A 23,531-nucleotide genomic window follows, 5' to 3' on the forward strand; every position below is an offset into this window, starting at 1 on the left:
TCTTTCCGATCCAGTTCCGGTATGTGACCGTTAGCAGCAGTCGAGGGGGGGAACTATCTTGAGTTTCGGTGTCACCGCTCCGCTGCTGTTTGTCAGCACACTGTACTGTACCGGAGATGCCAAGATGGCTGCAAGCAACTATTTCGGCTTCACACATGGTGCCGGTCCGCAGTACAGGTAATTCATGTGACGTGGGTTGGTGTCAGCGAGCGCGTTGAGCCGCAGGTGTCAGCTGCCGAGGTGTATCGGCGGAGACACGGTCACCCGTGGGGTTTTGCTGCGTGGCAGCGCAGGGATACACGGCTAGCTTGACCCGCTTGGTTCGGTTAGCTAACATTAGCTGGCCGAGATCGCAGGCCAGCGCTTGCAGCTTGACATTAGGTGAACCACAGCGCTATACAGCTGCACCAGTTGGTTCGATGCTTCAACACTTTCTGTGCTGTAACATAATTAAACGGGGTCAGTAGAAAGAAGTGTTTTAGCCGGGTAACGAAACCGAGCTGGCTGCAGCTGTGACGGGTTAGATTTTGGCCGGCGTTTAGGATTAAAGAGGGCCAACTCTGATCTGACACCACTGACGGTCTTGTATCCCCAAACGTCATTCTCTGACTTCTCTGACATGCAGCCATACAGAGCAAAGAGGCCCTCGGAAAAGCAGCAGCAGCAGCATTTGCATAATTTGGCTAAGTTTGCCTGCCTAATTTAGCCTTTGAATTTGACAGGTAATCAATTAGTGATGTGATGGAGCCATCATCCTGCGGTTAGTGAACTGTGAAGGTTTTCATGCCTTGTCTGTTGTGCTGCATTAAGCCAACAAACCTGACAAACCGGACTGCTTTCCTCTGCGGCCTCTTTGTGCCTTTTATACCTGTATTAAAATTCACCCCTGTCATTCTCTGCCACCAGCACTGATAAAATATGCAGTATTTAACCTTATGCTGCACACCACATCTGTGCTGATAAACTGGTTATAGGCAGGAGTTACCAGTTCACTATGCTCTTCATCACGTCAGGGCAGTGATCCAAACATCTACAGCACACTCACAGGCCGAGAGGAGTCTCCGAATATTTTGACCTGGATTTAGGGCAGCAGTGTCGTGCCCGACTAAAGACACCGAGTTGGGTTCCCAATCATTTTTGGGGAAATCTGTGGGAGCACATGGTGTGATGTTCTTTAAAGTTTTCTCTAAATTTCTGGCAGAAGTCGGTTGATTCAGACCATTTGACGTGCAGACATTTTTTTAAAGTTTCACTAAATAAACTGAGCTTGCAGCAGTTTTCTTTTGGCTGTGTTGAAACCTGTTTGAAGGGCTGTCAGGAATTCCTCTGTCAAGAAACACACAGAGCTTTTGTTTTGTACTTTTAATTAAAATCGTGCTATAGATTTACACGTGTGCTCTTTTGTGACCTTACGAGCTGGACCAAATCCTGCTCTTCACAGATTTTAATCTGGCCCACCCGTTACTTTAGCTGCTTCATAATTTAGGTCGTAGCTGTGTGTCGTGAACCTTGCACCCATGCGAGACTAAATAGACAGGCGTGCTTCCACAGCTTGTGCAATCTAACAAGCTGACTAACAGCTGAATCTTTGCAGAGCCCACGGCGTGACCCTCCACACATTTGTGCTTGTGTGTGGTTTCAGTGCCAGCCCCGAAACAAACAAATGAAAGGCTGGGACTTTCTTACTTCCCAAGTCCTGGGAAGTTTTTTACACTTCTTTGTGCGTTCCCTCACAGTCATTCCGGTAGTTTCTGCAATCTCCCTCCAGGAGTTTGTTGACATCCCTATGTCCCTATGTCGAGTCCCTATGTTGCGACTATGATTACTATTCCTTATACTAAGGTGTTAATTGATATTCTCTCACTGATAAATAAAACAAACTGCAGTGAAACGTAGCTGGAGATGCACAGGAGAAATTGGCCATTGTTTGCACAGCATGTAGCTACATTTCCAGGGAAGTGCAGGTCGGGTTTGAGTGGAGCTTTGACTGCAGCGAAAGCAAAGTTTCCACTGACGTGGGAGATGGACTGTTTGCACAGAGAGTGCTGTGTATCTGTTTGCTGTATTTTCAAAGAATATAATTCACATGGCTGGTTTGAAGTTTGAACCCCAAACAAACAAAGATAAGGCGTGACAGACGGATGCGTGCAGCTGCAGCGCTGTGAGTCTTTTCCTAAACTAGTCGCATCGTTTGGAGCAGGAAAGGCTGGCTGTACTTTAGTGTACATCCAGTTTCTGTACTGCACAGTTAATCCGCCTCATGAATGTTTTTGCGTTATATGAAACCTTCTCCACAGGCTGCATAAGACTTGCAGACAAATCTGCAGAACAACATTAAAAATTCATTACTTTGCCTGGATTTATTTATAACATAAAAATATCAGTGAACTGTATAAATATGTCACTGTTGCTCAGGTCCTCTGTGTGACCATTAGTGACAATGAATGTGACACCTCTGCCTTTAAGGCATCATTTAATTTAAGCCCACTAATGTTCTCGTCCAGACTGACACTGAAGGCTGTCAGCTGGAGTCACTGATGTCATTGCCTATAATTACTGTGCCTTCAAAAACATGCAAACATGCTGAGCAGCCATGCATGTATTTTAAAGTGATTGGTAATGATACAGATTCAAGATTCTTTATTTGCCACATTCATAGTTATAGGAGTACAACATGCAGTGAAGTGGATCCTGACGCGCTCCTCGACTGTGCAAAAGGAGAGAAGGACATTATATACATTTAGTGAATATATACAGGAGGACATTATGTGCAGTAAGTAAATGAATTATGTACATTAAATGAATTAAATAAATAATTTTTAAAAATCTGGAAATTTACATTTGAAAATCTGAAAAATGTACATTGTGCAAGTGGGTGTTAAAGTGTCTAGAAGAGTCAGGCTGGGGTGTGTTAGAGGAGTAAGTGCTGTCTCAGTCACTTATGGATGCTGAGGGGGGGTGGGGGGCATGTTCTGGTTTAGGACCTGGATGGCTTGAGGATAGAAGCTCCTCCGGATGGCGCAGAACCTTCTGCCTGTTGCCGGGATGGGACGGGTCCTTCAATAGCTGAGCTGCTGTAGTTCAGCATCTCCTGATGTAGGTGTCCTGAAGGGAGGGGAGAGCAGTCCTGCAGCAGTGTGCCGTACGGGTCACTCTCTGAAGAGCTTTTTGGTTCCCAAACCAGGATGCGATGCTCTGTGTGAGGATGCTCTCCACAGCACTTGCATAGAAAGTCCTGAGGATCACTGGAGAGATCCTGAACTTCCTCAGTTGTCGGAGGTGGTACAGGCACTGCCGAGCCTTTTTGGACTGGACCTGATGAGATAAGAGCTAAGAATCAATATCCATCCATCTTCATCCGCTTTATCCGAGGCCGAGTGGCGGGGGCAGCAGCCTAAGCAAAGAGGCCCAGACCTCCCTCTCCCCAGCCACCTCCTCCAGCTTATCCGGGGGAACACCAAGGCGTTCCCAGGCCAGCCGAGAGATATAATCTCTCCAGCGTGTCCTGGGTCTGCCCCGAGTCCTCCTCCCGGTGGGACATGCCCGAAAACCAACCCCAGGAGGCACCCAGGAGGGATCCTTGTCAGATGCCCGAACCACCTCAGCTGGCTCCTTTTGATGTGGAGCAGCAGCGGCTCTACTCTGAGCCCCTCCCGGATGGCCGAACTTCTCACCCTATCTCTAAGGGAGAGGCCAGCCACCCTTCGGAGGAAGCTCATTTCTGCCGCTTGTATCCGCGATCTCGTTCTTTCGGTCACTACCCACAGCTCGTGGCCATAGGTGAGGGTAGGGACGTAGATCGACCGGTAAATTGAGAGCTTCGCTTTTACACTCAGCTCCCTCTTCACCACGACTTAATATCCATATGATGTCATAATACTAGAATCTGACCAATATTGGATTTTTAGTTACTAATATTTGATTTAAAAAGCTAAAATTGTCTTTTTTTTCTTTCTTTTTTTGAGGTGCACAGTAATAAACAGATTTTCATTAACAAGCACTTGTTTACTCTCTCTGTCGCTTCTCAGTCAGCTTCTTGTTTGTGGCCTCTCCAGATTCAGCAGAACAGCTGCACAGTGCCCTCTGGTGGACCAGCTGTGCAATGTCAGCACTCATAACAAGGTTGAAGGGTGTTTCCCCGGCTCCTCTTTTCTCATTTTCTAAAACACGATGCAGACATTGCAGCTCGGTCTACAGGGATGCATCACAATATCCGTGTTACTGCAAGAGAAACAATGAGCTAAAAAGGCAAAATGAATAAATAAATCATGAATTACATATTTATTCACCGCACTGGTTTCAGTGAGGGTGTGTATCATTATTCTTTGCTTTTCGTCAGGTGGCTTTTGAGTCTGTTAGCGCTCGGATTAGTTTGTTCACTGTAATCATCAATGAGAAGTATTCTGTAGTTACTTCTTAACTGTGTTTGATTATCATCTTTATTTCTGCTGTAATAAACGTTTCGGTTTAAATTCATCTCAGCGTTGTTGGTGCTGCACAGCGTGCTGACTCCAAAAACAAAAATGCAGTTTAGCATTTAAGCGGTGCCAAACGCAGTGAGGTGCATGCTTATGCATACATGTAAAGTAAACTGAGTAAAATTATCACCACTGTGGTCGTGACCGTGCTTTTTGCATATTATTAATGAGTCCTGCTGTTTCTTGGCTGCAGTTTAAATAACTAAGATAAGTGATAGCGGTTTCCTTTTTGCACCGGATGTTGATGTTAGTGACTCACCTCTGTGGTCTGTGCTTCAGCTAACAAGGATATTTTGGACTGAATACTTGGTTTGTCACGTTCCTGTGGTAAATACCTGACAGCGTGGGTGTGACAAGATATGTCAGAATGTTTTGAGTCATTTAAATGTCGCGTCTTCCTTTCTTCCCTCTCCCGTCCTGCAGTACCCAGCCTCCACCAGCTTACTCCCATCCCTCCACAGCGAGTTACAGCGTCCAGCAGGCTCCGGCTGTGGCTCACGCTGTGACCGCCTCATACTCTCCAGCTCCGGTCCAGGCCGCCCGGCCTGTGGTCTCGGCCCCTTACCCGGCCTACCAAAGCCACCAGGCGCCCCCGGACTACACCTACAGACAGCCCGATCCCCCGCAGCCAACCACTACCCCACAGACGTACCAGGTATACTCAGACACGGTCAGTTTCTTTGCGCTTCTCTTATGATTTCTGCTCTTCTGTTTCATTTTGCATGCCGGATTTTTGCAAAGCAGGTTTTGTTTTGAGGAATTTTAGAATTCAGATGATTTAACCTGAGAGAGAATCTGTGCACGATTAAATTGTCTGCATTGCTCAAGTTTTAATATGTGTGGGTTGGATGCTCTCTTGTGAACACCAGCAGGACAACTACAATTACGGGCGTCCTGCTGCAGTGACTACCTATGACAATAAACAGTACTACCAGACGAGTATAGCAACGGCTCAAAGGACGCCTACAGAGAGTTACTACCAGACTGGTGAGTCTTTTTCATTCCCAGTGTCCAAACAGTGTAAAATGAGTTGATTTCTGCTTCTTATGGACAATAATATTAGGTTGGTGCATGTAAACCAGCTGATTTCATTTTAAACCATCTTTGCCTTCCCTGCAGGGAACCTGTGATTATTTTTCTTTGCTATGATTTCTCACTTTTTCAACTCTATTCATCGTCTGGGAGAACTTTTCATGACACATAGCCTGTTACGTTCTCCACGATTAAAAAGGTTCAGCGTGGAAGTTTAACCTCATTTGGTTTCAGTGAATAAAGAAACAAAGATCTGTGAATAAAAGAAAAGACTGACTGGTACAGGAAGTTGACCAGTGTGGTCATTTTTTTTAATATAGCATGTTGTGTCCAAGAAACACGAGTCAGGCTGTGATCTAACGTAGCTCTTGATGCCCTTGTTACAGTTTTCCTTTTAAATAAGACGTCGATATCAGTCACAGTTTCTCAGTTTGGAAGAAATATAGTCCAGCAGCTGAGCGAGTTCTGCTTCTTCTTTGGTTCGATTTTCGGTGCAGCGGCTCGATTGGGAGCAGCGTCCTGTGACTCATCAGTGATACTTTAGTCTAGAAATGTCACGAGCCTTTAGACTTTTGATGACTGCTGGATGCTGCTGTGGTGGTGCAGCTGTTATTGATCGTATGAACAGCATCTTCGGATCCCTACAAGCTGTTTTTCCTTCTATAAATGTCCTTCAAAACCAGATAGCAGCTTTCGATGGCTCACATACATCCCCTGAGCTCCTTCGAGTTGCCGATAACATCGGCAGCTTTATTGTCTTTATTTTGTTCCTGGAAATCATTGAAGCAGAAATGTATTGATTGACTCTTTGTGAGCGTGGCACAGAGATGAAACGCCGGATGTGATGCAGAACAATGCCTTATGCCCGATAAGTGCCTAAAACGTCTGCACTGTTCTCTGTGTGCACGTCTCTGCCACTCATTTGTTAGTGAAATGAAGATCCTGCCTGCTCTGCCAGAAACTCTCTTGAACACGAACTCTATGACTCATATCCTTCAGCTCTCTCTGTCCTTCCTCTCCACCTGTGCTGCTGCTCCTCTGTTTTCCTTCACCCCTCAATTCTGTCGCATTTTTCTGTATCAGTAGGAGTGAAGAATGCTTACAGTCCAGCCACCTCCACTGTGTACAACCAGCCGCCTCCCCCCCAGAGGCAGGTGACAGCACTGAAACCCCTCGCCCCCTCCAGCTCTGTGTCTACCAGCTACAACATCTACCCAGTGTCCACGAGCGTCCAGCAGCCTCTAACGCCAGTTTCGTCGTACACGCTCGGCTCCTCGTTCAGCTCCAGCGTCGCAGCCACCTCCTACTCAGGTGACGTCAACATCGGTTTATAGACGCGCTTTAAAGCTGCTAACATTTCAGCCAACTTGTTGTTATGTCTTTTTATGTGTTTTTGTTACAGGTAGAACTGAACAACGATAAGCTATCGGCTAAAGCTAGAAAACCTGTTTAATTAGCTGCACGTTTAACTGTGACTGCACACAGGCTCGTGCTAATTCGTGCTGAGTTACATACAATCTGATATTACTCATCAAAGCTGAAGCTCAGACATGTTGGATGTGGAAAACAAGAAGCGAGGTAGAAGCTAATGTAGCTGACAGGGAAACACGGTAAATGTTACACAGATTATTCAAATGAAAGCAAACTCAGACTAAATGATTTTACAGTGAATAAATTTTTGCCTTTCATTGGTGGATGATGTGTTACATCACTGACATCTGTAAAGCTGAAGCTCAGATGTGAAAGCAGAGTGGATGAAACTGAATGCAGCTTATTTCCTGAATGACTGCTGACTGTTTGACCCATATCCTGCTTGCTTTCGTGTCCCTCTCTCTGCTCTCTCACCCCTCAGGCATTAGCTACTCTGGTTATGATTCAGTCGGCTACACCTCGGCATCCACCCCCACCTATTATCAGCCGCCCCAGCAGACTCTGTCCCAGCCGCAGCCGCAGCCGTCACAGCAACCTCAGCAGCCGCAGCAGCCGCAGCAGCCGCAGGCCCCCGTTCAGCCGCCACCCAAGCAGCTGACCAGCTCGTCCTGGAGTAACTCGGGCAGCAACATGGTGACCGCTCCGACTGGAAACGCCTACAAAAAGCCCACGTTTCACCAGAGCAAGCTGCAGAAGCCCAAAGGGCCTCCCAAGCAGCCGCAGCTTCATTACTGTGACATTTGCAAGATCAGCTGTGCAGGCCCTCAGGTAGGCCATCAGAAATGAGGAAAACATGTTTAATTTTGTGTTTCTGAAGCTTCCCTGATGTGTTTTCAGTATTTTCGACACGTTATCTGCGGCGGCCGCACGGCTCTATTAGATGAGTTATTGCTGCTGTTGTCGTGACTATTTTGCTGCCTTCTTATAAAGGACCTTGAAGCTAGTAACAGATGTCCTCCTGCTACTCTGGAAGTCTGCAGTGAGCTGGAGCGCCAGTAGGGCCAGTAGAGAATATGTTCCTGTCCCAGTGTTCAAGCTTACGGAGGCTGCTGAGCAGTGAAGTTGTGTAGTAGTAACACAGCGCCAAATAGGAGCACCTTATTACCGTATTTCCCGGACTACAAAGCGCACCTGAATATTAGCCGCACAAGCTAAAATCAGGGGAAAATCCTGTTTTGTACATACATTAGCCGCACCTGACTAAAAGCCGCAGGTGTTTCAATGTTGACTTATCATATGTAAGAGAATATGCACAAAGCGAATCAGGAAAGAGACGGCTGTTTGGAGACACACCCCTTTTATTAATATTTTGAAAAACAAGTTATGGGTACATATTTGCATAACTTTTTAGGTATATGTACAAGTAGCGGTAATTACAAGTAGGAAACATGTACTGTGCTTCATAAATGAGTAACAAATGTAGTACATAACAATAACCTGCAGCACACCAGAAAAATAGATTCAGACTACCTTTTAGGCTCAGGTGCAGTGACACGGCTTTAACAAGAAGAAAAGTCAGTCATTCACCATCTTCCTCTTCTTCCTGCCACTAAAACCACCAAAGTCCTCTCCTCCAGTGTCAGAAACGAACAGGCTCAGGATGGCTTCGTCATCCACTCTCAGCTTCTCTCCTTCGTTGTCACTTTCAAAACCAAACAAATCCTCGTTGTCAGAGTCAAACACCCTCTGAAGGGCCGTGGCGGTGTCCTCCTCTCCATCATGCAGCAGTCCAGCCCTTCGAAACCCGTTGGTGATCGTGGATGTTTTCACACTTTTCCACGCTGTCAGAATCCACCGGTGGAGTTGGGCATAACTTGCTTTTCGCAAGTTTATTGCCACTCGTCATCCACGCCTCCCGCTGAACGCGTAGCGCTACTTTGAAGTTTGTTTTTCGCGCTACTTCGTACGGCACTACGTTGCCTGGCGGATGGACATGTGACCAACATACCACTCTTGAACCCCGATCCTTCCGCCAGGCAACGTAGTGCCGTACAACAGCGGAACAAACAAAACAAATCGTCTTACGATATGACAAAAATCACGGACAATCCATAGAAAAGCCGCACCTGACTAAAAGCTTCAAGGCTTGTGCAAAAAGTAGCGGCTTATAGCCCGACAATTACGGTAATTCTAATTTATATAATGCCTTGTATTAAATCACTAAAATACAAGCAAAAAAAGACGTTAGAATATTAGCGTTTGCTTCAAAGGTGTATATCAATGAAAGCGTCCACGACTGTTTTAGATGCTTCGTGTTGTTGACTGGCTTCATCTTTATTTACTGCATTAGACGTACCGGGAGCATCTGGAGGGCCAGAAGCACAAGAAAAAGGAAGCAGCCCTAAAGTCTGGAGGGCAGACGGGGCCCAGCAACGGCCCCAGAGGGGTCCAGACGCAGTTACGCTGTGAGTTATGTGACGTCTCCTGCACAGGAGTGGATGCTTATGCTGCTCATATCCGTGGGTCCAAACATCAGAAGGTACGCATCCCTGTGGGGCTTTTCTCCCCATCTTTCTGTCTGTCCATATTTGCTGTTATTAAAGGAATAAAATAAGCAGCTGACATGCTTTCAGTAGTGATCGTGACTGTGGCGTACACATGTGATGTTCCACTTGACCTGCCAAGTCCTGGAACAAAACCTCCCAGAGGGATTTGGGGTGGGATTAAGTATCAGCAGCCTTAAATGGGTCTGTCTCCTTGTGTCTGTCTTTGTCGACCTCGGAAAGGTGGTGAAACTTCACACCAAGCTGGGGAAACCTATACCTTCCACTGAGCCAGTGTTAGTGAATTCTACTCCAGTTGTCACAACCACGACAGCCGGGAAGCCTTCAGTCCCCTCCTCCTCCTCCTCCTTGTCCTCCTCCACTTCTGCATCGACCACTGCAACTCCTGCTGCAGCTCCCAAACCGGTGGCTGCAAACAGCACGGCTAAAACAGCAACACCAGTCAAGAAGCCCCCGCCTTCCAGAATAACTGTCATTTGTAAGTTTGTTCAGCTGTTATAAAATGTTGGATCTTTAATATTCAGTGTTCACTAATTCAGATGAACAGTGCACACTTACCTTAAGAATGATAATAATAACAACCATAATAAAAATAATTCAAAGGAAAAACATTTGCTTTAGCAGGTTTGTCTGGTTTAAATCTATATTTATGTTTTGGGTGATTTCACAGATGATCTAAGTAGCGCCTCTTCATCGACAGCATATCTGATCCATCTTTATTACTTTAACACCCCAGCACAGGACCAACGAGCTCTACAGGAAATACGTTAAGACCGACAGAATAAAACAAAACAGTAAAAAATAAAACTAGTGCTGCACGCCGTCAACGAGCTAACCGTGCTAAGGCGTTGACGCCGTGCAGCCCCACGCATGGGGCGATCCGCGCTAACTCGCTAACGGAGATTTGCCGCTTTAATGCAGTTATGGTGTTAACGTCATTTTAACGAGATTAACGCTGACGGCATTAAATAAAACACATAATACATAAAAATTAAAACAGCGCTTTATTTACAAATAAGATAAAATCAACTAAAATAAAACTAGAACTAAAAACCAACATCGCACCAGGAGCCATAGGTCAGGGTGGTCTCCTCTCTGCAGGCAGATCGTACCAGCGTAAACAAAATAAACTGAAATGCAATTTCACACTGAACACGTTTGCAGTGCAGCTGCAACTGTAGTGTTTAGTTTCTATAAATCAGTAAAATGAAGTGCAGTCTATTCATGCAGCTGTGGGGACTATTTGTTTTAAGCAACTTGACTTAGACGGCGCACAGCGCTGCGCACATGACAAAGGCACGCTATGCAAACAATACGATGACTAGAACCTGTAAAAATAAACGATGAGAATAAAAACGATAAGATGAGGAAGATTTAACAGCTCTTTAACGGTTTGCAGAGAAATGTCACCTGCAAGGACAGAAAAGGCTAATTCTGTGTTCTCTTTGTGGTTGCGTTAAATTAGTTCACATTGAACGATGTTTAGTGTTTATTAGTCAGTCGTGTATCTCTCCATAGCCGTTTCATTTAACGCTTGCTTCTTGGATATCCTTTCTTAGTAATTCCTGTAGTTGTGAAACTGTTGTTAAACTTGGGGATCAAACTGGAAGTAGAAGAGCTGCGTCTTCCATTAAACGAGCCTCGAGTATGCCTTCAGCGACCTCCTGAAAGTGTTAACATTTGCCCTGCTTCACAGCCAATAAGCCAGCCAGCACTGCCGCTGCAGCAGCAGCAACAGCAGCGGCGCCGGTGGTGGTGGCTGCAGCCAAGGTCGAGGAGCCTGCGCAGCCGTCAGTCCAGAAGATGGAACCGCAGAGCGAGGATGAGGATGGAGACAGAGCTGGAGGCCAGGGAGACATCCAGCCAGTGGGACACGACTATGTAGAAGAGGTAGGCGGCAAAAGGGTTTGATGGCAGTCCAGTGACGGACGGCAGCTGTGAAATGCTGAGGTTATATTTACCAGCTTTATCCTGCCGGCAGTTTCCAGTCATCATGGGACACAGCAGCATTCGGGTTAACCAAGAGATCTCTAATATTAGTGAAGGTGATTGTTGTAGCAGTTATCAGGACTGACATGGAGCCTAATTGTGACAACATTACACGTCATTTCCCGTTGTTATGAGCTGCATTTATAAAGGTTTCATTACTGTTTCAAACTCATGCCAGTTCTCTTCGTTTTCAGGTTCGTAATGATGATGGAAAAGTGATTCGATTCCACTGTAAACTGTGCGAGTGCAGCTTCAATGACCCCAACGCGAAAGACATGCACCTGAAGGGAAGAAGGCACAGGCTGCAATACAAGGTAGAAATAAAGAGCATTGCTGAGCCAAAGCTGCATATTCTGGAACAGAGTTTGACAATCCTCACTGAAACCATGTGTCTGTTGTGAAGTAATAGCACACGCTTAAATGACAGTTTAGCTGTGATTCCCAACCAGCTCCGCTGAGATATGCCAGGGAATTTTCTTTATGGATGTTTTTGAGCACCAAATATGATGTGATGGATTCCGACTGAGCGAGACTGTAATCTAATCTTGTCAGCCACAAAGTAGCATACCCTGCTGTCTCTGCTATTATAACGGACCGTCGTTTACAAAGTGGACATGGGGTGGTGCTAAAGAGAGAGCGCTGAGGTATGAAATCAAATGAGGATCATTTTCAAATGTATTTGTATGAAATCTGGTTCTAAGCGGAGTCGTTCCATCTCAGCTGTCCAGAACCAAACGGAGGTTTAAGTCCGTTATGGAAACTTGAAATGGAAAGAAAAACGCTGTCGGGTAATCTGTGAAGAGACAGAGTAGAAGAGAACATGTTCATCACATGCTTTCTGTCCCTCTGTAGAAGAAAGTGAACCCGGAGCTTCCTGTGGAGATCAAACCCAGTAACCGGGCCAGGAAGCTACAGGAGAGCAAGCTGAAGAAGCAGAAGCAGAAGGCGGTGCTGAAGCGGCAGAGAGATGACGAGCAGCGCTGGCACATGGAGATGAGGTCAGAGTCAGACGTTAGCCTGGGGGGGGCACGCGTACAGGTAAAACCAAAGAGGATGTGCCAAATTTGAGTAGCTGACTGGCAGATTTGCATGAATGCGTGGAAAAATGTAATTTTTTCATCTTATTTTTACACTCGTATTAAGTTTCTGATATCACTGACCCCCAGAGAAACGTTACAGTGAAATCAGACTTTTTCAGATTTCATCGTTTCACCCGATTAAAAAGTTCCCTGTTCACATTCTCAGGTTCACTTCAGCTGAATCTTAGGCGATGCTCTAGATTTTGGTGCAGGACTTTTTATAAGTCTGATGTATTATTAATGGCAGACAGAGCGTGCGCCTCTGTCCGCTGGAAAAAATTATTCTTGACGAATGGCATTCGAATCCTTTCCTCCTCCTGCAGGCGATATGAGGAGGACTTGTACTGGAGGAGAGTGGAGGAGGAGCAGATGTACTGGGGGGAGCAGAGACGCAGGATGGCACCTCCACCTCTGATGAGCCGCCCCGGGATGCCAGTGCCCCCTCTACTGGTGAGCATTGAAACAGCATCTTTCTTGTTCATCTGTTACCTGGAAAAACAACAACAACAAGAAAAACAAGATCTGATTCCACTTCCTCCTCCCGTCTCGCTTCAGTCTTGTGTGCGTCGTCCTGACTCGCTCGACGACCGCCACATCATGGCCAAGCACTCCACTATTTACCCAGTGGAAGAGGAGCTGCAGGCTGTTCAGAGGATCGTCTCCCACTCGGAGAGAGCCCTGAAACTGGTGTCAGACTCTCTGCTGGAGAAGGAAGCACTGACTGATGATGGTGCTGCTGAAGGAGGAGATGAAAAAGGGTAAAAACCTGGCAGATAATTCCCATTTATCCAGCATGTGATTTTTATTTATTTATTTTACGTGCTGCGTGTTTCTAATAGTTCCCAAAGCAGAAGAACAGAAACAAATCAAAGCCTGTGTCTGTGTGTCTGCCTGGCAGGACCGAGAGCCCGGCCCGGCTGCTGAAAGGCGTGATGAGGGTGGGAATCCTGGCCAAAGGCTTGCTGCTTCGCGGAGACAGAAATGTGGAGCTCATCCTGCTGACTGCAAAGAAACCCACCATCTCGTTACTGAAGAGCATCGCCAAGCAGCTGCCAAAGGAGCTGGCGGTAAGCAAATCTCACAAAAGACACGCTTTAGGCAACGGTTTCATCTTTCTGTGATGCGTGGGACTTTGATCCTGAGTTATTTTGACAGTTACTGTATGTGGGATTAAAAAGCAGAACAGAAATATTTCGATATGCAGTCGAGTTATCAGGCGCTGTGGATATTTTATTGTTTGTCATCACTGACTTATGACTTTAGTCATAAGGCCTGGACCCTGAGGTTTCACGGTTGTGCAAGAAAAAGACAGAAAACCGGAAGTTTTCACTTGTAATAGTTTTTGTTATACAAGAGGAAACGAGGTTTTAGCAACTCGAATACCAATCCCACTGCAGCTCATCAGGTACAGAGCAGGTGACTGTATGCACGTGTCCCCCAGAGCCAGAAAAAAGAGCAGTTTGTCATCCACACGTACAGTCGTGATAAGAGGAAAGTACACCCGGGCCGCGGTTATACTTGTCAGGACGTAATAAAAATCCTCGTGTCCTTAGAGGGATGAGCAACAAAGCGTGTCGTAGTGCATTGCGTGTTCGTCTGTTTAACAAAAATGAAATTAAAATGCAGAAGCAGAGTGTGGAAACATGTAGGACACCCTATGATTCAATCATTTCTGTATGACTGTCAGTCCTTTACGTCATTGTAGAGGCATTTTGGTTCACTCGTCTTTCCAGCATCGCTTCACCTCATTGAGGTTTGTGCACAGCTCTCTTAAGGCTAACGTCTGTGCACCTTCTCTTGTCGGTCATTCTGCTCTTTGGGTCACTGTCCTGTTGCACGACTCCAATATTTGGGCAAGCTTTGGCGGTCAGGCAGACGGCGCCAATCCAACACAGCCGACCGAGGTGCGGTCCAGTTAAAAGACTGTAATAAAATACAAAAAGACATCTTAACCAAGAAGGAAAGTAACAGTACCGTAAACAATATTAACACCCACACTCTCAGTTTGGGGACAGCAAGGAGGGACAGGACAGCTGATCTGAGAAACCTTTGTGGGGACGTATATCTGCCCTCATGGTTTCCTGGGTGCTGTGGCTGCGAAACAAGCCCAAATCATCAGCTGCGTTTAACAGCTGGTTTGAGGGGCTTTCGCTGATACGTTTGGTTTTCATCAAACACGGTGCTGTGCATTGTGGTCAAACGCCTCTGAGATAATTCGTTCCAAGTCATGTGGTTTCCTCAGACGCAGCGTTGCAAAAAGATTTTAGAGATAAGAGTCTCCTGGCAACCTGCACTCAGTCTTCTTATAATTATACTGACACAGACTTTAACATTTCACAAGCTGACTCAAGCCCGTAGAGTCTTGACGTATGAATGTATTCGAGCTCCTGGGAGGACTGTGATGACGCGTATGAATGCTTCATACTTGGCTAATTATTGTGAAAGCAGCGAGGGTGGAGTAAGATTTCCACGCACAGCTTCTGCATTTGGATAAATGTTTTGTTAAATAAATACTGACACTGAGTAATATGTGATGTCATTCTGAGATTGTGTTTAAATTAAGACCTAATGACCAGATTAAGTCCTGATAAGTGAAGCTGTATAAGCTAAAGAAAGTGTGCTTTTATTTTTAACGTGACTGCACGAAATTAAAAACGTCTTTGCAGCGAGAATTTAACGAATGTCGCGTTAAAGAGTAAAGCTTTCAATTCGTTCAATTTCAGAGACACAACTTTGTGGGGATACTGTGTGATTTGTGGCTTTGGGGGAGGTCCTTTCATGTTCACGGCCGAGCTGCCAGAGGCCGAGCGGGAAGACCAGTGTGCATTTTTAAATTGTTGCTGCTTTCAGAGTAACGTTCGCAAGACAGAGGAAACGAGGTTGCGATGTGTTGTAATTATTCACCATTTCTTCCTCCTGCTGTAGCTGCCACGAGTGTTTGACTGCAGGTGCTTTTCACTGATCTTTAGACTTACTGCCTGGTTATGACACCTGAACCCTACAGAGTGAGATGGGACTTTTCTTCCTTAGCAGCCCCTTTCTTTTAATAAGCATTATGGCTACAAAGTTACTGTCGATGAACAGCTTTTGAGCTAAATAAGGGAACTAAATTGTCTTGAAGGGGACAAAAAAGAAAGAAAGAAGTCGAGTTAAAATATTTCAGTCCGTCCCTGTATTACTGCCAAACAAGGCTATTCATTGTCCCTACGCCACTTCTCCTCTGTAGTGAGTAATCCCAAGTGTCCTTTTAACCGGCAGACTTTTTCTGAAGATCAGTATGAGGTGCAGGCTCACCCCGAGGAGGCGAACATCGTGATATTTTCAAGCAAGGAGCCCAAAATGCAGGTGACCATATCTCTCACCTCGCCGCTGATGAGGGAGGACCCTGCTGCTGAGAAGGACAAGCAGGCAGGAGGAAAAGCGGCTGAGAAAGGTTAGAGAAGCCAAAGCTTTCAGTACCAGACGACCAAATGTTGGCTATGTGTGTAATACACTTATATATAGAGACCCCGCCCCCTCCCTTTCCACCCAATAGCAGCCTGAATTTTTAGGCTTAAAAATTACACAAGAATTCATGTGGGACTTTTAACTAAGCCCACAGTCGAGATTTCTCCTTTTTTCTGTCTTTTCTCAGCCCCTGAAATAAGAATTAAATCACGCATTCATTTGTCCCACGCCTTTCATTTCCCCATTTTTTTATTTTTTATTTTTGCAGCTGCAATAGTCCCCAACTTCTTTATTTCTTTTCCACAACATGGGAACCAAAAGCCGGGCTCTCCGACCTTTCTGTGCCACTGAGCTGTGTGTTTATCCTGTGAACACATGCTCAGATAAAACCTTCAGGGAGCTGTCCAGATAATGCCCAAGGATGGAAACGGTTCAAATAAACGTTTACAAAAAGCCTCACGTATACACACCGGTGCAGTTCTGCTTCTCTCGCCGTCTTTGCGACGATACCACTGAGGGGATTTTGAGGTCCAGCGACTTCCCGTTCCCTCGCGTCTCATCCTTGCATCATCGTGTGGCATTATCGATGATACGGTGCTGGAGTGTCCTTTCGCCGCCTCACAATGATCGAGGAATTTTAAGCTGACATTAGCGAAGCGTTGCATTTATTTCCCCCCACAAAACAACAAAGTTGTCTAAGATCATTGTGTTGCAAACACTCCTCCACCCGCTCCAGTAAATGTCAGCATTGCAATGTGTTTTTTCACATTTGGAAAACATGTTAGAGATGTTTTCTGTGGCCGCTGTCTTTTGTTTTTTTGTTTGGGTTTGTTGATCAGTGCATCCGATTCTGTATCAGCAGACCTGGGCAAGCCGAAGGCTCGTCTGAAGCCACACTGGAGTACACATACCACTGAGAAGTTCACCCACTTTTATGAAGCTTCTCAGAGGAGGATCGCCCTCCTGTTCACTGACACTGAGCTCCCACTCTGAGAGCTGTGATAAATGTGGGTCTGTCTTTCGAGGTGGTATGCGAGTGTAGACTTCAAAATAAAAGTTGCTTGCTTTATGTTCTGCATTTGCCCTGTGAGAAAGCTAATCTCCTTTGTTGTTGCTACAGTTCTAGTGAACATGGAAGTGTGGAAAGCCCCAGTATTACTTCATTACAGCCATCAGTAACCTCATCTGGAGTGCTCTGGAGAAGACCACCATGTGTCATTTTTAGATGGCTAGTCTTAAAAATGTCCTCAAAATTTCTCCACCTTTTTTGTCCTTTTTCTTTCTTCACGATCTAAATCCACCACAGACACAGGCTCCGTCACTCCACAACTAATTACGTTCATCTTCTTGTTTTTGTTGTTGTTGTTGTTTGCTTATTGACGTTGATATTGTCCTAAAATATGAAGTGAAGTGACAGTCCTTACTTTTGTCCCTATGGCTGCTTGATTACTTAGCTATAAAGACAATTAGGACAGATTAAAGGAAACCAAGCAGTGCGGAACCAAAGTTGAGACATTTGTTACAGAATGATAAACTTTCCAAACTAAAGTTTGAGTTAAAAAGTTCAAAAAGATATAATCAGACACTTTTTTTTAGTAACTTTTTGTTAGTCATCCAACGTCAAAGGCAAACAGGGGAAATCCAGCAGTCACAGCTCCGAGTCCATCATGGAAAACTTCTAAAAGTCTGGTGATCACTGGTGGGAGTGTGCTGCACTTTGACTGGATTTTGCTGTTTTTCACTTTGTGCCAGTTTCTCTCACTTCCTCAGTTTGGAAGATTGTTAATACTTATTAATATTACTGAATAATAAGACCGCTGTCTGATCAGGACTCGAAGAAAGACACAGATTTGTGTTTAAATATTTTCTTTTTCTTGTAATTGTAGCGAGACAGAATTACACTCACTGGCCACTTCATTAGGTACACCTTTTCTGCTGCTCAACGATACAAATATCTAATTAGCCAATCATATTTAGAAACTCAAGAACGGGGAAGACAGGTGACTTAAGTGACTTTTGAACAGGAAATGGTTTTACTGGTTTGGGCATTTCACAAAGTGTTGATCTGCTGGGATTCAGCAGTTCTCTGGGTTCTCAGAGAAATGGCCAGACTGCCTCGAGCTAACAGGAAGCCAACGCTAAATTTAAAAAAACAAACGAAAACCAAAACACGGTGTGCAGAAGAGCACCTCTCAGTGCACATTACGCCCCCACCCCATTAGGCTGGTGGTGTAATGGGGTAGGGGATATTTTGTGGGCGCGCTTTGATTGCTGCTTTCAGCAGAACATGACAGCGAGTGCATGGTACTCAAATAACCTCCATAACCATCAGATTGCAGTAGAAGTAGGGCACCTTGAGGATGTGGTGCAAAGGGAGCCACCTCGTAAATGTGCACCTGATAATCTGCAGCAACTGTAGCAATGTTTCCAGCACATTAGTCAATCTATGCTATGAAGAGTCGCGGCTGAGCAAAAGGGCTCCAGCGCAGTACTGCTGAGGTATACCTAATAAAGTGGCATGAGTGTATGTGCAGGGGGAGGAAAACCAGCTTCGGTGGGCTTTGTAGCATACAGGTTTTTTTAATTCTCCATGCCTCAAAGTCCACCAGAGTTTCACCAAAGACAGCAGCACTCGGACTGTGAGCGTACACAAGTCGGCATTAAACTGAGCGGGAATTAGTCGTCATGTAAAAAGCATCCTTTGGATTTCCTCCTGGTTTACACGTGCCTGTATTCTTATTCGATGCCTCCCTTCTCATTCATCTTTCCCCCTCATTCATTTTCTCATCCATCAACTTCAAACCAGAGAATTTAAGGACTGATGGAAATGTTTCTCCTTGTGAGGTACTCTCACTCTTACATCTCTGATCAGTGACTGTACGTCAAGAGATACAACACCTACACTTAGGTAGTGCAGTCAGTATGTGGGCTTTGCGCTGGTTTGGCTGTAAGTCATGAAGTCAGTACGTTATCTCCTACAGATGTGGCTGAGAAGGATCCTCCTGATCTCCTGAATAAGAAGAAATGCCTGGAATATCTAGCTGCTCTGCGCCATGCTAAATGGTTTCAGGTATGTGTGTGTGTACGTTCAGTTTCCCTTTAACTGTTCTGATAAGCTGTGCAGTTAAATGAAAGACACTTAAAGCAGCTTTTAGTGATTATGGCCGTGGTGAGTGTTTGAAATTAAGGCAGTTGGACTTATTTTTTGATTCGCGAAGAGATTTTCACGTGTCATCCGAGCGGCTCCCGAGCGGTCCCCTCTGAGAGTCGTTGATCCACAGTTAATCATGTGAGTCGTCACATGATGAGCCGGTGCATGAAACAAAATCTGGGTCATTTCCGGTTGCGGCGGTCAAGGTGTGTGAGACGTTTCCCCACGCTGTTTGTAAGCTGCTGAGGTCACATGAGCGGAGCTACGAGCCGGGATTGAATCGCCTGTTTTTGTTTTCAAGCACGCGAGGCTGCCACCCAGGCTTTTCCCATGACATGCCGTTATCTCTGAGCTATGTTCATAAAGGTGCTGGTGAAACAGATTGTGAGATTTTGTTTCACCGGTGGTTTCTGATAAGAGGAAGATGCTGCCAGCCCACTGGCTGCTCTCTCTGTGGTTTGTGCTGCTGTTTCGTTACTTCTCAGGTGCTTCACATCGCTCTGTGTTGTTCCTCTGCAGTGATAAGTGTTCTAATTTCTGTTTCATCACAGGAGTAATTCTGTTTAACCAGATAACTTTACCATGATGAGACATTTTCTTGGTTTGACAGACTGTATCTTTGGGCAAAAGTCCCATCCTTCCTTTATCACAGCAGCTGTAGTTGCAGAAAGAAAAGAAAAACAAATGCAGGGTGCAGCGTCTGAGCACGCTCGGTGTCTGCAACAGATGAACAGGTACACTTGGTCCAGTATAAGAAGGGAAGGTGATTCTCTACAAACGGCTGCAAGAGGCTGTTGTTGCGATTCAGAGCTTTACCGAGATAACTGAACTGTAATGGAAGCATTCAGACGTACAATGCTCAGAAATTGCAGAAAACCCATAAGCCACACCTCAGACTCTGCAGGCCTCACTCAGCATGTGAGACGTTAACGTTCATGACCGTACAGTTAGAAAAAGTGTGGTACGGCTTGTTTCGAGAACATTTCTTCTCTGCAGAGAGAACACGAGCTTAGCTTTGCAGCGTTGCAGACCAGCGAACATCGAGATACGTTGCACCAAAAATTCCCACGCAGCAGACTTACAAAGTCATACAGAAAGCCACCACTTCTATTTATTGAAGCTAAATATATTTCTACAATCTACTGAGTCATTGCTTTTAGTTTTTTTTGTTAAATAAGTGATGACTGTGCAATATGTCGCGTTGTTGTCCATCTCAGGTTGCATGTAAATAATTTAGAAGCTGATATTTTTATTATATCCTCAGACATCCTTTTGAACATGACTGCATAGGCTTTTTTGTCTGCTTTGTTTCTGGAGGCTCGTGCCAACGGTCTGCAGTCCTGTGTGATCATCATTCGGGTGTTGAGAGATTTATGTCAGCGGGTTCCCACCTGGGGGAAGATCCCCTGCTGGGTAAGTGGCTTCGTTTATCCTGTTTTTGCTTATTGATGAGGTTTTCTCTCTTTCATTTGTCTTGTTGTTTGTCTGCTTGGTCGATCTACGAAGGAACATTATGCAAAGCATGCTGAGCATTCATAACTCGGTCAGACTCGATTGGACTGTGTGGGAGGCGATAGTTTCAAATGTCCTAAGCTGGTGTTTAATGGACAGGCAGTACGACAGTATACACGTGACATGTGATGTCTTCTTCCATTTGACTGTTTCTTCTTCCAGGCGATGGAGCTGCTGGTGGAGAAGGTTATCAGCAGTGCCACAGGCCCACTTAGTCCAGGGGAGGCAATGCGCAGAGTCCTGGAGTGCATCTCCACCGGCATCCTGCTGCCAGGTCACACACACACGCGCGCTAAGGAAAGCAGTCGATGAATGCCACGTGCAGAACTTAGTCGCATTTGCTTCCCTTTGAGCTGCTACAAAATAGCGATTAACTCTCTTTCTCCTCCCTTCACTCAGATGGACCAGGTCTGATGGACCCCTGTGAGAAGGAGCCAACAGATGCTTTGGAAAGCATGGAACTTCAAGCGAGAGAGGACGTCACTGCCAGTGCACAGGTACCCACACACAGCTGTACACCTGAGACCATCATAGGCACTAACAAGTAGGGATGGGAATTTAGCGAACCCGATTCCAATATTGATTCAGTCCCTTCTCGTTGTCTTATCGCTCCGCTTTGAGAGTCACCGTTGCTAAGCAACATATCAAAAAGACGTTGCGTTCATCATTCATGCAGATTAACACAAATCCCTGTCCTAATGAGGACACACGTGTGACCTTTGTCTTAGCATTTAGGTGGGAAAACGTAAAGCAAAAATAAGAACCAGCACAAAGACGCTTTAATGCGATCGCCATGGCGATTCTACTTTAGCAACACCAACAGGTAGAAGCTGAGCTGCAGCCCGGGGTCGGCGTTCGCTCAGCTTTTACTCTGGGTTCTTGGCTAGCTTAGCGTTAGCATGCCGTCTGTGCAGATGCTTGCAAAGAGCCAACGTTGTGTGTGTTAGCAGTACGATGCAGTTGTTTCTGTCCTGGGTTCAGTTTGCCATTGTGCTGTCGTCCCTTTGTGCAGTAAAAATAAAAGTAATGTCCATATTTTTCTCCTCTGATGCGTCTGAAATCGACTGATTGTAGCACAACTGGAACCAGTGAGCAGGATTCACAGGCAGGCAGGCTAATAAGTCCAAGGAAGTAGAGTACTGGATTCCCATTCCTGCTCAGACTTCTCATGTTCAACCCCACTGCCATAAAGAACATTCAGGAAGTTGTTCATAACATCCTCTGTAAAACTAATAACTTCTCGTTCTGTGACAGGTGAACACACCTGTGTTTCTCTATTATACCTTCATGCTTTCTTATTGTGCATATTATATATTAATGCAATTTGCACGACTCTCACACAGTATCAGTCTCACTTTTTAAACGTAATTTTTACTCAATTTTCTGTTTTATCACTGTTAATTATGTATAAGCATCTCTCATAGTATGAGGCTCTTAGTAAGCACTTTAACTTTGTCTATCTATCGATTGTATCCTCTCTGTTCCCAGCATGCTCTGCGGCTGCTTGCTTTCCGTCAGATCCACAAGGTCCTGGGCATGGAGTCCCTGCCAGCATCCAAGGCCAGCGCACGTAACCGCAAGCGTCGACGGGATGTCAGCGAGACGGGCGAAGGCGAGGGGGAAGGCAAAAAAGACAAGAAGGAAGAGGCGGCGAGTGCTTGACCTCTGCCTCCGGAGCAGAGGCATTTACTAGTTTAGAGACTGGTAGAATGTCACAACATTAAACGTTCTTTCTTTTCTCGAAAAACAATCTTAACACGCAGCTATACACGTACAAATATAACTTTGACTCTACATGTTACACATCTACCCTTAAACTGTGGGGGATGAAGCTTCGGAAGGAGGGAAGGGACTGACGATTGGTTGCAATTCCTTCTGATTTCAGTGTGCGGAGTGAATAAAGGGAGTAAACTCCTTTTTTTACACGCAGTATACGAACCACCACTAATTTGTGTGCCGTTGTGTTGTTTGCTATGATGTTAAAGCCTCCAGTGCAGTTTAAACATCAGCACCTTAAACTTTATTTGCAGCTTTTCTCCGTGAAGAAAAAGCTGGACGCTGCTGCTCTTCGGGCGAGTTCAGTTTTATCATCCCGACTCTTGAATTAACACTGGTGCAGAATACTTGCTGCTGAAACTGGTTTCTAAGATTGTGAAAAGTGGGCAGGAAGCTTTGAAACTGTGAGGGAGGTCAGATAAGAGTGAGCGAGCACAGTACATGAAGTGATCTTTACTTTGCTTAAGGGTAACACACAAAAAAAATCCCCCTGTTTCCAAATAAGTCTAAAATAACCGGCCCACCAAAGGTGGCTTTCTCTGGTGATAGTTAATCTGCCTCTGAAGGGAGAAATCTTCCTTGGTGCAGTTCAGTAGCATGCTGAGGGACTGAAGCACTGTATGCAGCCATAATTGTATAATTTAAATAATATTACCTAGTAATCTTTTTTCTTCCAGAGTATGGTTAGAAGAAGAGAGAAAATGAGACTGAATACTTACTGAAATGACTAAATCGTTATAGTCCTTTTGACTTTCTTCCTTGTGCCTGCCTCATGTTATGTATTACTGATTAAGAGGAACAATTATGGGTTTTGTCTGGTTTGAATCTTGATGAGCGGTATGTCACAGAGACAAAGGAGCCGACGTTTTACGCACCTCTGGCTCAGAGTTGATGCGCATTTTTAGTTTTATCTTCATTTACCAACAGCATCACAGTATGCTACTTGCTTATTTTATTTCCGAGGGATGCTGCGGTCTGTTTTTTGTATTGTTGAAACGGGAAGCGTGAACCTCTCTGTCCTATTATTTGAATGTCTTTGTAGTGTTGCCTAAAGTTGAGGGGAGATACTAAAAATAAAGAGGAAAAAAACACTCTTCGGGCTTTTTCTGTCTTGTGATGTAATAAAAAGCGT

The 23,531-nt window shown here is 45.3% G+C and overlaps 1 protein-coding gene across 6 annotated transcripts; it reads left to right on the forward strand.

Annotated features, from left to right (window-relative positions):
* Window positions 1-7: 7 nt before the first annotated feature.
* Window positions 8-23,490, forward strand: zfr2 (zinc finger RNA binding protein 2). 6 transcript variants are annotated; one of them, XM_026157864.1, is made up of 19 exons: window positions 8-177; window positions 4,902-5,148; window positions 5,348-5,465; window positions 6,594-6,821; window positions 7,363-7,709; window positions 9,232-9,420; window positions 9,668-9,923; window positions 11,142-11,335; window positions 11,629-11,748; window positions 12,287-12,432; window positions 12,837-12,963; window positions 13,069-13,271; window positions 13,412-13,580; window positions 15,772-15,946; window positions 18,942-19,030; window positions 20,429-20,524; window positions 20,786-20,897; window positions 21,023-21,120; window positions 22,112-23,490. In XM_026157864.1, the coding sequence occupies exons 1-19, from the start codon at window positions 125-127 to the stop codon at window positions 22,283-22,285; spliced, it is 3,141 nt and encodes a 1,046-aa protein (XP_026013649.1). In that variant the 5' UTR covers window positions 8-124; the 3' UTR covers window positions 22,286-23,490. The 6 variants fall into 6 exon arrangements, with proteins under 6 accessions (XP_026013649.1, XP_026013650.1, XP_026013651.1 ...); XM_026157865.1 differs by having other exon boundaries at window positions 6,597-6,821; XM_026157866.1 differs by having other exon boundaries at window positions 5,351-5,465.
* The last annotated feature ends 41 nt before the right edge of the window (window positions 23,491-23,531 follow it).

The sequence above is a fragment of the Astatotilapia calliptera genome, chromosome 23 (genome assembly GCF_900246225.1).
Source record: "Astatotilapia calliptera chromosome 23, fAstCal1.2, whole genome shotgun sequence".
NCBI lineage: Eukaryota > Metazoa > Chordata > Actinopteri > Cichliformes > Cichlidae > Astatotilapia > Astatotilapia calliptera.

What these genes read in the sequence shown, in the direction of transcription:
- zfr2 (XM_026157864.1), top strand. Translation starts at nt 125, where the DNA reads ATGGCTGCAAGCAACTATTTCGGCTTCACACATGGTGCCGGTCCGCAG. An exon ending in GGTGCCGGTCCGCAGTACAG is followed by an intron (nt 178 to 4,901) that starts GTAATTCATGTG and finishes CCCGTCCTGCAG; the next exon opens with TACCCAGCCTCCACCAGCTT. An exon ending in AGCTGCCAAAGGAGCTGGCG is followed by an intron (nt 13,581 to 15,771) that starts GTAAGCAAATCT and finishes TTTAACCGGCAG; the next exon opens with ACTTTTTCTGAAGATCAGTA.